The following is a 13916-nucleotide window of genomic DNA, read 5'->3' on the forward strand; positions in this document are numbered from 1 at the left end:
TTTGCTAGGGCAGGCGGGAGATAATTTCTTTTTTAATTTCAACTGAACTTCAGATCTGTTACAGCAAGCGCATATCAGCACTGGGTCACTTTTTGGCAACCCTCTCTCACCTCACACAAAAGATTCTCGGGGTCTGGTTTCGTTGGTTTATTTAATTATGGCAAAGCATTCGAAGGCTATCTGCCTAAGGGGAGAGATGCCTTCGTTGTGGACTTCTAAGGGAAACTGGCTCGCATACACATTACACAAAGATGAAACCACGAAAACGCCCTTGCGGCCAGCCCGTTCGCGCCAAGAATGAAGCAGAAACAATAAATTATTTACAGATTTACAGGAATACGGTACTTTTCGAAAAATACGTCTTCCATTTCTCGCAGCAAAACTGTACATGATGGAAGAAGTATGATGGAAATGTAATGTCAATAATAGTCGATATTACATTTCCATCGTACAACGTTAGAATAAAGACTGAGCAATTAGTTCCAGTAAAATACGCGCCTTCTTAAATTAACAGAGTTGAATGGATAACAGAGTTGAATGGAGACAAGTTACGAAGAATGACAAACCGGTATGATTTTTAATATAACTGCTAAACAATACCCACCAGAAATTTTTTTAAAAAGTGTATTTTGACACCTAAAGGCGCTAGTAGATTGCTGGCGGTGTAGCATCAGACAATGGTTAATACACATGTACCGGATTTTTTTAGCCGTCTGATTCAGTAAGAATAAAAAGTATGTATTACATCCAAGGCGGACTGCAAGAGTATTTTACTTAACATTTTTCTGTTTTTAAAAGACTACTTGGTACAGGTAAATTAGCCATCATAGTTAGTTTACTGTATGTCTGGATATTCCTTAAAGTCCTTTTGTTCTTTTTAATAGACGTTGAAAAACATGCACCATAGAATATTAACTACTCAACATTCGAGTGAGTGAGTGGATATCTATGATGGTTTCCGACACGGACAAGAACCAAACGGAATTATATACCATCACGGCGGGGAAAACTCCAAAATAAATTCAAATAAGTTGAACATTACCATACTAACAACAGTTTCTACAGATTGATAACTGCATGCACCAAGCTTTATTCCGGTTACCTGCTTTAAATTCTGAACATTTGAAGCATAATATTATTCATGTTTAAGCAGTGTCTTGAAATTTCTCTATTTTACCAAGGGCTACTCTGTTTTTGAGTGTGTTAGACGTCCACATTGCCCATGCACAATCCGCTGAATTCTTCAAATGCCAAGTTCTTGTATGTACACAATGAAAGTAGTAATGGTCCGTGTCGCCTTCCTCTCCACATTCGCAGAAAGGAGTATCCCCAAATCTGAATTTGTTGAGGTATACTGGGAATGGTCCATAACCTGTCAAGAACAGTGTTCGGCTAGCACAGTTTCAACTGCCATATCAAAATGGCAAGACGAATGGTTGGTTTGGCTTGGTTTATTTAATTACGGCAAAGCACACCTTATGCTATCTGCCTAAAGGGAGGGATGCCTTCGTGGAGGACCTTCTAAGCAAGACGAATGGCATAACACTGAAACCGGTAAAAGAACACATCAACATTTTGCCAAGGTAAATCCACAACGACTAATTGCAAATCCACAAGGACCTTTTCCCGAGTATTTCGAAAGGTTTGGTATTTCAAGCACAAGTAGCTGTATTTATGGTCAGCTGGGAAAGCCTGAACATTACATTACTAGCTGCCCACTCACTAAAGATTTTCATATTAAAATGCCAACAACAAATATTCAAGCTATTGGTAAATTCTTAGTAAATCAAAAGCATACAATGCAAAAATCACAAAAACAATGGATATCCTAACAAAATTGGGCACAGATTTATGTCAAGTAATATAATTTCATATAACAGGATATAATAGTATATAGTAAATAAAGTAGTAAAGTAATAAATGCCATCTATAATAGAGTAAAGCAAATAACATCAGTGCTCATAATTTGAAAAAATGATTAATTTCTAGCAAAAAGTATCATACATATTATATTTAAAATGTATATGGATTTAATATGTACATGCATTCAAATTATGAAAAATAAATACTGACTTTTCGCGATTATGAAGACATGACGCATTGGTAGTTAAATTGTCATAAAGATATTATAAACTTGAAAATTCAGTTACAAGAAAACATACCCATGTTCATTCGGTGTGATCAAAGAAAGATAGGATTCAGCGACATGCAAAAAGGAAAAGACGAATACTTTGGAAAGAAAAAGTACTATTCTGGAAGCGTTAGCACAATATATAAGTATAATATGAGGAATACAATAGAAACCTTGAAACTGAGAAACTCATAAAAGAACTACTACAAAATGAAAGGAATTTTGCAAGAGGACTTAAACAACATTCCAGGTGAAATGGTGTGAATAATAAAAGAGACACATCCCAGTAAAGAAATAATATATGACTACTTTAAAATAAAGAGAAATTACAAAAGAAAGAAATTTATTAGAGAAAATTCTCCAACCAAAATTTATGTAATAAGTTATATTAATAATTTAAGTACAATTATTTTATTTATTTGTAAACAGCCACAATATATGGCAATGTAAAAATTTAAGAATTATTAATAAACGCTAGATAAGGGCGGACGTGGGCAGAACCTATTAGCCGTAATGGTAGAGGGATGGTGCCTACGTCCTCCGTTGCTACTATTACTACTACTACTACTACTATCACAGTGGGATTTTATTTCCATGTTAACTTTTAGCTGTAAGCGATATGTCCTTCGTCCCACCTCTGCCTCTGTCCATCTACTTTGCCAATTTTGTAGCAGAGTTGTCAAAGTTGTTCGCTTAATGTGAGACCAAGGAAAGTTAGTTAGTCTTTCTAATATTGTTGTTGGCTGTCTGCTTGGCCAGTAGGTCAGTGGCTTCATTGCCTTGAATCCTTGTATGAGCGGGAACCCATTTTAAAGTGGGTCTTTGTGAGATATGCATTGCCAGAAGCTGTTTCTGAATCCGGTATACCAAAGGACTCCGGGTTTTTTGACCTGCGATAGCCGACATACCTGATGCCGAATCGCTCAGTACGGAGAATTTCTGCTGTTGACATATGTTCGCATACCTAATTGCAACACTGATAGCTAGAAGCTCTGCTTGGTATACTGAATTGTTCAGGCCTAGTTTCCTTTTTTACTCGAATGTTACAACACCATTTTCCAGTCTACAGAAGGCGCTGCCGTGCTCCGTTTTGGAGTCATCTATGAAAAGGTTAAGTCTGTTGCTTTGAACTGGTTGGTCGTTTACGATGATACCGTTGGAGAGATTAAAAGCCAGCTGGATGAAAGTTATTGTTGCAGATGTTTTGCTACTCATAATTCAAGTGGTGATAACTATGAGCCCAGAGTGTTGAAGTTTGACCCAGCCTGGTAACCCTTACGATAGTTGAGAAACTATCAAATCTAGGGAAGGAATTCCTGCCAGTTGTTGTAGGGCTGGTGTTGACGTGGTACGGTAGGCCCTGCATACTTGAAGCAGCTGCTGTCTCTGAATAGAGAACACGGATCTTCTCATGTGAGCTGTAAGTTCAGCACCCCAAATTGCCGCTAACATTGCCTACTAAACATTTGGCATTACAGAATAATCTTTCTGTAATGCCAAATGTTTAGTAGCTCAGATGAGATACCGCATTTATGTGAAGTCATCTGTCTCATGTTGTTGCTTAGGATGCTAATTCGAGTCTTAAGATTCCTGACATGTGGCATCCAGGAAAGTCTCTTAAGATCATATCAAATAAATAAAGAACTGATGTCTTAAAATCTATGTTTTCTCACTGATTCTTGAATCACAGAAATTAGACGTTGGTCAACGTGCCGGTACCTCGCATTTTCTTAGAAAAAATTTACCGATATCCAAGAGAAGCCCATTCTACCATCAATGGTAGCATCTACGGTAGTTTGACTGATTTGTTGGTTTAAGATCGCATAAAGAAGAACTTCATAGTCCCCCTGTTCCTTTTCAAGGTTTGATTTGCTCAGCTCCCTACTCTTGATGGTGAACATCTGACGATTTTTCGTACTTTCTCAGAAAACTGGTCAAATTTTATAACGATAAATTTAAAATTCTTACCTTTTTGAATTTTGCAATTGTTTGTAAAGGCGAAAAAATTGTATCAATTTGGCGATTTGTTGCCATATTTAAAGTAAATACTCTTGGTCGATATTCGGGTTACCGTTTGAACACGTTTACCTTGTTACATCAAAAACAGGTTTTCCCTTTGGGTAATATGAAATTTTTTATTTGGAATTTAAAATTAAGCAAAATCACTAACTTTGACTGGAATGGATTTTGAATTGTAGTTTGAGCTATAAATTATTTTGTTATATACCTTTAGGTTTGGCGGCTTATCAACAGACTAGCGATTTAAAGATCAATTCACAGACAAAAGTTTAGATTCAGTGGATTTTTGAATTTCATGATGATTTTTACTTCCTTGTATGAAGCAGAGGAAGTACAGTAATCGCGAAAAAAATTTGGGTATCATATTTCAACAGAAATATCCATTTTGGTCGCTCGAATCCATCTGAACGATTTTCTTTGTGTGTTATCTGTACATACAGATTCATTTTCCAAAATGGATTGTTAAATGGCTTTAAAATGCATTCAGAAGGGATTGTTTGCGACGTCTGCATGTACGTATGTATGTATGTAAGTATCTCGCATAACTGATAAACGACTAGACGTAAAACGTTGAAATTTTGTAATTTTGTATATAGGACTACTATAATATCTAGTTAACTTCTAGGCAACTTAATTTTCCAAACATGATCTTATTGCTCACTTGCTTGTCCTCCTGCTACCATTAATGCTCCCTAAATTTCCTCCGCATTTATCGGTGATAACACCAACTTTGCGAAGATACTGCAAGTATGAATACTTTTCCTGATTAAATTATCATTAAACTATTTCTGAATCATGTAAAATATAATTTTTTAAACTTTATGAAGGTTACATTTCAAAACAAACATATATATTTCAGAAAAATTTAATTAACATTCAAAAACCTCGAATACAACCTTATATACTATAGACCTTACTTTATAATAAATTATCAGTTGGAAAGATCAAGTATCAGCGTATCTCTTCAAGTAATCTCTTCAAAGGATCTCGTTTCCGAGAAACTGGACGTTGCCTGATATGAGGAACAAATTTTACTTTCTTCGATTTAATTTATTGATGTTCCCCCTCCCCCCCCCCCAAAAAAACATATCATAAAACCCATTTAGATTAATTAGTAAAATCCTGTAAAATATCCAGGAATAATATTTTACATGAATTAACCAAGTACGTTTGATCAAAAATCCAAGTTAATGCGACTAACTCGGATGCAATCCATTATTGCATTCATATTAGTTTGAACCATTTATTAGTCCAAGAATCTGGATCTTCGAGATTCATAGCATTAAAGTCTGGGTTCCTGGAAACAAACCTCATCGTCTTTGCTCTTGTTGAGGTAGAAGTCTCTGGTGGGCAAGCCGAGACCACCCTGGTCCAGCTGGAGGATATTCCTGGACGAATTCCTCTCGTCCTCTCCGACTCCCCATGAGAACAGACCACCTCGGTTGTATTGGTTGTGCAGGATCTCCAGCGTCCTTTGGAAGTTCCACTGACTGATGTTGAAGTCGCCACTGATATTCCAGCCACCTATCTATGAAAAGAAAAGAAACGGGATTAACCTCTATAATAAAATGTTCTAATCCAAAAATGACTGAAAGATTAGTTTAAGTTGTTTAAACCTACAGCGACTCCACTTGCAATAGAATGGCATCGACACCTTTTAACTTAAACTCTGAACCTCTATCACGCAAGGTCCCTGCTAAGCGACCCGGCAATCAATTTAGAGAAACCATTGGTAAAATATAATAAAACTAGAAAGCGTACAATAGACATCAATAACGTTCATGAATTTTCTTATCAGTGATAAGTCATTTAACAGCCTCTCTATGTTCATTACGGCCAAAAATATGGTTTATTTATGTTAGATCAGCGTTCCCTAAACTGTGCGTCGCGACACCCATGGGGGTCGTGAGACCTGCAGTAGGGGGTCGCCAAAACTTTTAGCAGTTTTGATATTTCTTTAACTTATTATAGTAATTTTACAATTACTAAATATTTTTACACAACGTATCTGAAAATAGATAAAACTAAGACTATACAGGCAAAGAAAAAAACAAAAACATTTCGATGCATTCTTTTTATAATATAAACATTCATTTTACTTGCTTTGTTCGTGACGCTGTCATTTCGTCTGTTACTTATTTAAAATTTTCACATTGTTCGATGTCTTAAAATTAGAAATTAAAGTTAATGACTTAAAACTGGAGCAGTATATTACAGTACAAGTGAAAAAAATTGAAGGTTTCACTCACGCGTGTGTCGGATTTGCGCAATGCTTATGGGGGTCCCACAAAATTTTCATAAATATTATGGGGTTCAGGGGTCTCAGCGGTAAAAAGGGGTCGCCACTGAAAAAAGATTTAAGAAGCCCTATGTTAGATGAAAGGAACTCGAACTGAAAATGAATTCATGGAGTTGTTTCAAAGGCTAAAAGGATGACTTTTCGGTATAAGAATATATAGAAAACAGGGAATCAAGTTTTCAAATTTTCAGTTATGAAGATATCATTCGTAAGGTAGATCAGGAGAATAATGAAAATTTCCATGATGGCTAGGGTGACTGATGATGGCACAGATAACGTAAAATTAGCCATGCTGAGGCCTTGTTTTGAGCTTTGATTAAGGCAGAACACAACAAAGCTAAGCTCAGAGCGATGGATACCTCGGTGGGGGACAATGGTTGGTATTCAGGTTACATGTAGGGAAACCGATAAAAACCTTAACGATAAAAACCTCCATGCAGCTAGTTCCTTCATAAGGATAGGTTCAGATCCTCATGAAAGCTCAGTAGCACTTAAGTACGGGTGGGCTCTGAAGACATATGACCAGAGCTATTTAAAGTAACGTCTTGATGCGTCTCCTATGAATGTTTCATTTCGGGGATAAAACCCGCATGTTAGTTTTACTTAGATATTAATCTAAGTATCTAAGATCTAAGATATTAATCTAAGTAGTGTAGTACCTCTTATCTTTCTATTTACAGCCAGCGGCCTAAGAGCACCATGACAAGTAGAAGTCAAAATTCAAGAAGTTGATGCTTCGGAACCACCCAAGGAATTCCCTCTCCTATGAATCTTCTGTTGATGAAAAGCTACCATGATTTTGCGGCGGATGATGGGAGTTATACGGATATAACAAAGAAGGACAACAGACCATTTATAAAAATGCTTCATAAAAATGCATGTAAAAAATTTGACAAAATTTCACACTTTGCGTAAATTTTGATGTATAGAGTTTGTTTATTCCAATTCTTTTATGGATTATCTTGTATGAATTATTTTTTTATTTGAAAAAATAGTTTAAATAATAGTTATGTATGAATTATTTGTTTAATTGAAAAAAATAATCATTTAAGATTTACTTTAATTGAAGGAAACAAATCTTACCCAGTAAAAAAGGAATTTGCCAGTATTACCCGTGCACTTATTCTTGGAATTTCAAAGAAACTTTATCAAAAGCAAAACTGGCATGATTTAAAATTTATACTCTGTTCGCAAAGCTTTTTTTTTTTTTTTTTTTTATCTGAATGATTACCTCTCCAATTGCCTCGGAAAGGGGTTTTATTGCAATTTAAAAACTTTTTATTAACAATATTTAATTTTGCTTTCCGATTTACTGTATAAAACAATAGCATTTAAACTTATAAGGATTTTATGTCCTTTCCATATGCCTTCATGATGTAATTGGAAGCACATTCGAGGCAAATTCGGGATGTCTTTTGTTCGAATCCCGGGAGGACAATGTAGATTTCTTCAGTTTTGTGATTTCTAAAAATTCATGAAGATTCTACAGTGGCGTCCGAACTGAAAGATGGTGGACGATAGTTCGCCTCCACCAGGATCGTGCCCTAATCCCCAGTCACCCTTTAAAAGGGGCAGTGAATAAGGTATCTTCTCTTTCCTTTCCATATGCTTTCGTGATGTGACTCGAATAACGCTTGATGCATGTTCGGGAGGTCTGGATTTCGAATCCCGACGACGGCAATGCGGATTTCTTCAGTTTCCTGGCTTCGAAAAATTATTAATTCTACAAATTCTTACTAACGTTTAAAATTATTTGCATTGTCATTTACAGTTTTGCCTATTTAGTAAGTTTATCAGGTTCAATGTTTCTTCTAACCTTCTTCGGAAACATACAATGACCTGACTAGGAACAGAGAGCTTACTAAAGCTATGTTCACTAATTGTAGTAAGTAGACAGGATACAGACGAAGGGTATACAAGACCCTTTATTTTTCTTTATATACAATGACTTCCGTACTTCGGAATACAATGACCCTCCACTCGGGGTCTAACGTAAAAGGTATAAAAATAAAACTAAACTCTAATTTAACTTTAGAATAAGATTGGCCTTATAATAACAGGAAGCGTATGTAGCACAGAGACTGTGAACACTACAATACGTTTAATTTATCAAGAGGATTAAAACCTCTGGCCTGGAAGGCAAATAGCAACTGCGTAACTTCTAAGGTAAGCGGCCTGCTTCGAACTCACTGCTTCCTCTCTCTCTCTTGGCAAAAAGGCCACACTTAAATACTTGGCGTTCGCCAGACAACTTTGCATAAACTCCTTCACGCTTATAATTCTGGCCGGAAGTAGAAAATAAGAAGTGATAGTAAAGATTTAAAATAAAATAAACGTTAGTAAAACTTAAGATCCTTACATACTTCCCGCCAGAGTTAATTAGTTTGAAACTGAGGTCTAAAACGACCTTGTTGAAAACTTTTAGCTCTAAAAACTAACGCGAGGCCAACCTTTTACAATCATAACTTAGCTAGAAACTAGAAAATTTAAAAGAAAGAAATTTGTTACAATAGCAGCTCCCGGGATATACAACAATCTTTTTTTTTTCATCTGTACTGCATCTAAACAGGAGCTTTATTCAATTCTGGTTCCTTCCAGAGATCTGGAAGGAAAACTAGTTTAATGAAATGTTACAGAATGACATTGCAATTAACATATAGAATATACTTCTCTTAATATTCTTATTTCATTCATGACTATTTTAATTATCTCTCCCCGTGCTCTCTGACATGTGTTGTAAAAACACCAAACACGAATGTGTTTCTGTCTACGTGTGCCACACTTCCTCCTACAATCAAAACACTAACGTGTTAAAATTCAACATACGAGACCTCTTAACACACCCTACTTTTCAACTCTAAACCCTGAGGTACTATTCTAAAAGTGGCTAACTCTAAAGTGTAGCGTCAGAGAGCCTAACTCCATCATTCAACCTTTAACATATATTCGTCATGATTTAATCTTTACAGTCACACGAATAACAAATTTTTAACATTACTTTCACTTTTACCATATCACGGTATTTCTTAACATTTAAAATAACAGTTCACATGTATATAAGAACATATCAACATGCCGTTAATTTTACACATTTGAAAACATACATTAGTAGTACATTGTTAACTTCTATTCTTTTCAAAGCAAGTGCCAATTCTTTCTACATTGAAATAATACTACATTTCAAAACGTCTTTCAGACTAAAACTTCTTTCTTGCTAGAAAGTTTTAAATAAAATTTATACAATAACTTTTTACAATATTTAAGTCTTACACAACGCTACTATACATCAACTTTAGTTTTACGCGCGAGTAATTGAAAAACATAATAAGAAAATCGGTCACAACTCATTTCTCGCCCTTTTGGCGATAAAGGTAGACCTCGCATGAGGTAAAACTTCTTGAAATCTGCCACTTGCAGTAAGAATGAAAGATTAACTTAAGTTTGTAAAGTAACATAAAATTTTACTTATCTTTGTAATATTCAGACATCCTTTTCTGGGCCCAGTCTTTAAAGGTATAGCTGATAGTAGCTTGGTTGATCCTCCTTCTTGTACGGGCTCGCCCTTCAGTGCTTTCCTCTGGAAGCTTCCGTTTTTCACCAGTACGGCCACCCTTGAACACCTTCCTTTTGTGCTCTGCTTGTGGTCTTGGCCGTTTGAAGGCAGCTGGTCTTGGTGGAACCGGGAAACTTCTGTCGTGATCCTGCTTGGACCTCGTTGTTGGCCGTTCAAATTTTTCTTGTACTTTTTCCTCCGCCGCTGATGGCCCTTCCGCAGTTCGGCGACTTTTGCTGCGGAGAGTTCTGTCGGATGAGTCAATCTTCCGTTTCACAGCCGGGTTATAGTTGCCGTCCTTTCTCCCGGTCCTTTCCACATACGTCGTCCTTCTCCCTTCTTCATTCTGGGGGTGTTCGTGCACTCTGTTTTCTGGACGGTGGAACCGGCTTCTTTTTCTTTTTACCTTCAGTTTTTCCGCGGGGCAATTTTCTTTTCACTTGCTTCTGTCTCTCATTGGCTTGCCCTTGTACTTGTCGTTTTCCCACCTCTGGAACTTGTACCTGCGGTGTCTGCCGTACCGGATCCTGCAAAAGATCTGAAAAGATTTTCATTTTATTACGATCGAAGTAGGGTTTAATTTGATCAATATTTGCGGAACAGGTTTCACCATTTCTTGCCTTTAACACTACAACAGCGTGAGTTATTTTTTCTATAACATATGGTCCTTCAAAGCGTGGAAAAAATTTGGCAGTTTTATCTTCTGGTGCTGAAGAAAGTGAATGCTTGATTTTTAAAACTTCATCCCCTACTTTATAAGTTACTCCCCGTCGTTTCAGATCATAGTATAACTTCTGTTTTCTTTGTGCTACTTCCGTATTCTTTTTTTGCTTCTTTTATTAGTTTTTCTATATCACCCATTTTAAATTCTGGGGCTCTTTGTTGCACATAAAATAGTTTATCTAACGGTGTTATAACCTTTCTGCCTAGAAATAACTCAGCAGGAGTTTTGCCCGTTGTATCATGTTTTGCGGTTCTAAGGGCGAAAGCAAATTCATTGACATAGTTATCCCAGCTTTTATGAAAATTTTTAACATAACTACGGATAATTTTCACTATATTTCTGTTGACCCGTTCCGCTATATTTGATTGCGGCCGATACGGGACCATTTTTAAATGACGTATGCGCAGTTTTTGGCACATGTCTTCAAATATATTACTTACAAATTGAGGACCATTATCCGATATAACTTTTAGGGGCGCCCCGTATTTTAAAATATATTTATTTAAAATAGAATCGGTAACTAATTTCGCGGAGGCTCGTTTTAAGGGAACAATTTCGGTCCATTTACTAAAATGATCAACCATAACAAGGAGATAGCGACTTTTGTTTAACTGACTTTTTGGGAAAGGGCCCAATAAATCGATGCCGATTATTTCATTTGGAAATTCGGATTTAATACTATTTAGAAACCCGGCCGGGCGGAAATTAATATAATTAACGGCTTGACATGTTGGGCAGGACTGGACATACGCCCTTGTTAACTTTTGCAGTTCAGGAAAGTAGACTGCCTCGCGTACGCGTTGGATAGTTTTTCGAATACCAGCATGAGAAGCTAAAGGGCTGTCATGGAGCTCTTGCAGGATATTTAATCTAAGTCTAGCTGGGATAACAGGTCGAAATTCGTTGTTGGAATTCGTAGTTTTTGTGTAGAATAATAGACCATCTATTAGTTCGTAATGGGCCGCCCTATTTCTTATCGCCACAATATCTTGGTGGCTAAAATTTTCAGGATCCTTCAAATACTCATAAATACTTCCAAACTCAGGATCCTTACCCAGTTCGGTTATTACAGTTTCTCGGGAATTTATTGTACACGCTGTCAGCATTGCAACTTTTACGGTATTACCCTGTTCGTCTAATTTAATTCGTGATAGGGCATCTGCTACGATATTTTCCTTTCCGGGGGTATGCTTGATTACCAGATTATATTCTTGCAGCTTGAGTGCCCATCTTATTAACCTTGGGGATAAATTTTTCCCTGAGTACAATCTAGTTACCGCCGCATGATCAGAATATACTGTTATCGGCGCCTTTCCAAAATAGACTCGGAACTTTTGCACTGCTAACAGAACTGCAAGTGCCTCTCTCTCGGTCGCGGAATAGTTTCTTTGTGTTTGATTTAAAGTTCGGCTAAAAAATGCCACGGGCTGCTGATTTTGCGAAAGTACCGCTCCTACCGCATAATCCGAAGCATCCGCTGAAATTTCTAAATTTTCATCCTTTTCAGGAAATTTCAACACAGGGGCTTGCGTTAATGCTTGTTTTAATTTTTCGAAAGCACTATTGGCTTCAGCCGTCCACGAGAATCTTGCCTTTTTCCTTTTTAATTTTAACAATGGCTCAGCGATAGCCGCAAAATCTTTTATAAAGGACCTATAATATGAACAAAGTCCTAGAAAAGAAGAGAGCTTCTTTGCCGTGTTTGGAGTCGGATACTTTTGTACAGCGATTATTTTTGATTCATCTGTTTCGATCCCTTTTTGCGATATTTTGTAACCTAAATATTTTAATTCAGGGGCTGCAAATTTGCACTTTTCGACATTAACTTTTAGACCGGCCTCATTTAATAAAGAAAACACCTGTCTTAAATCCTGTATATGTTGGTCGAGATTATCACTAGTAATAATGATATCGTCTAAATAGATAAATGTGGACTTTCCAAGAACAGGTCTTAACACAATGTCCATGCATCGCTGAAATGTTGCTGGGGCGCCTGAAAGGCCAAACGGCATACGCAAAAATGCATAAGTGCCAGACTTGGTTATAAAAGCAGTCTTAGGCACGTCCTCAGGCCTGACCCCTATTTGAAAATAACCATTCGTTAAGTCTAAAGTCGTCATAAATTTGGTTGATTTTATGTTCCTTAAAATTTCTTCTATAATCGGTAACGGATATACCGGATATTTCGTTATGGAATTTAATTTACGGTAATCAATAGCGAATCTCCACCTTTTTGGATGCTCCAAAGGATAATCATTATTTTTCTTACATAAAACCACCGGACTAGCATAACTACTTGAGATAGGCGTTATGATCTTTTTACGTAGCATATCGGTAATATGCCATTCTATAATTTTTTCCTTATTCTTATCATACCGGTATGGTTTTTGACGAACCGGCAATGCATCTCCGGTGTCAATACTATGGTTAGTAACCTGAGTAAATCCTGGAATATCACTAAATAAGGAAGCAAATTCACTTACCACTTGTCGGATTCTATCTTGCTCGTCCTTAGGCAGGTGGTCAAGATTTAACCTTGGCGGTTCAACCTTTTCTACACGCACTGGTTTCATCGTCAGCTTAAGGGACGCTGCATTAAAATCCAGTGTAGCTTGTGCGTCTGAAAGAAAGTCTATTCCTAGGATTAAATTTGCTTGCAAATTCTTTACTATAAAAAACATCACCTTTACTTGTTCGTCCTTGATACGGATGTACAAAGGTACTTTACCTACGCACTTACATTGTTCTCCTTGCGCCGCTAATACTGTTGTATTATCCGCATTATATATGCGGTATTTGTGAAAATACTTTCTAAAAAAGACTTCTGCCACACAGGAACACTGCGCGCCGGTATCCAGGAGTGCGGTGGCCGGGATATTATTTACCAAGACTTCAATCTTCGGAAGAGTTAAATTTTTCACCATTACTGTATTTAACTTGTAGGAAGAGGGGTTTTCGTGGCCTTCGGATTTCCGCACCCTCTCGTCAGCAGAAATCCGTTTTAGTTTAAATTATTTTTCCTTTCGGTGCTTTCCTTCTTTCTCCACTGGCCTTGAGACTTTTTTCCTGGGTTGCTATTGAACTGTCGACGTTCGCCGGCTGTTTTTGAATGCTCGGGTTTCCTTGCCCACTGATTCGCTTTTTCTCCGTAGCCGTATGCTTGAGTTTGCTGTAGTCTTGGCGTACCAAA

The 13916-nt window shown here is 37.0% G+C and overlaps 1 protein-coding gene across 4 annotated transcripts in view; it reads right to left on the minus strand.

Moving 5' to 3' along the window:
• The window catches only part of Nep3 (M13 family metallopeptidase neprilysin 3), a 169666-nt gene that overhangs the window by 92175 nt on the left and 63575 nt on the right, over positions 1–13916 (minus strand). For all 4 annotated transcript variants that reach the window (XR_015042219.1, XM_085820979.1, XM_085820978.1 and 1 more), the window contains one exon: positions 5460–5678. Coding sequence is in view for 3 of the 4 variants with exons in the window: in XM_085820979.1 (XP_085677105.1) it covers positions 5460–5678 (219 nt within the window). In the remaining variant the exon portion in view is untranslated. The remainder of the gene's footprint in view (positions 1–5459; positions 5679–13916) is intronic.

The sequence above is a fragment of the Stegodyphus dumicola genome, chromosome 7 (assembly GCF_044657685.1).
Source record: "Stegodyphus dumicola isolate Sdum_Otavi_A_Nest chromosome 7, ASM4465768v1".
Lineage (NCBI taxonomy): Eukaryota > Metazoa > Arthropoda > Arachnida > Araneae > Eresidae > Stegodyphus > Stegodyphus dumicola.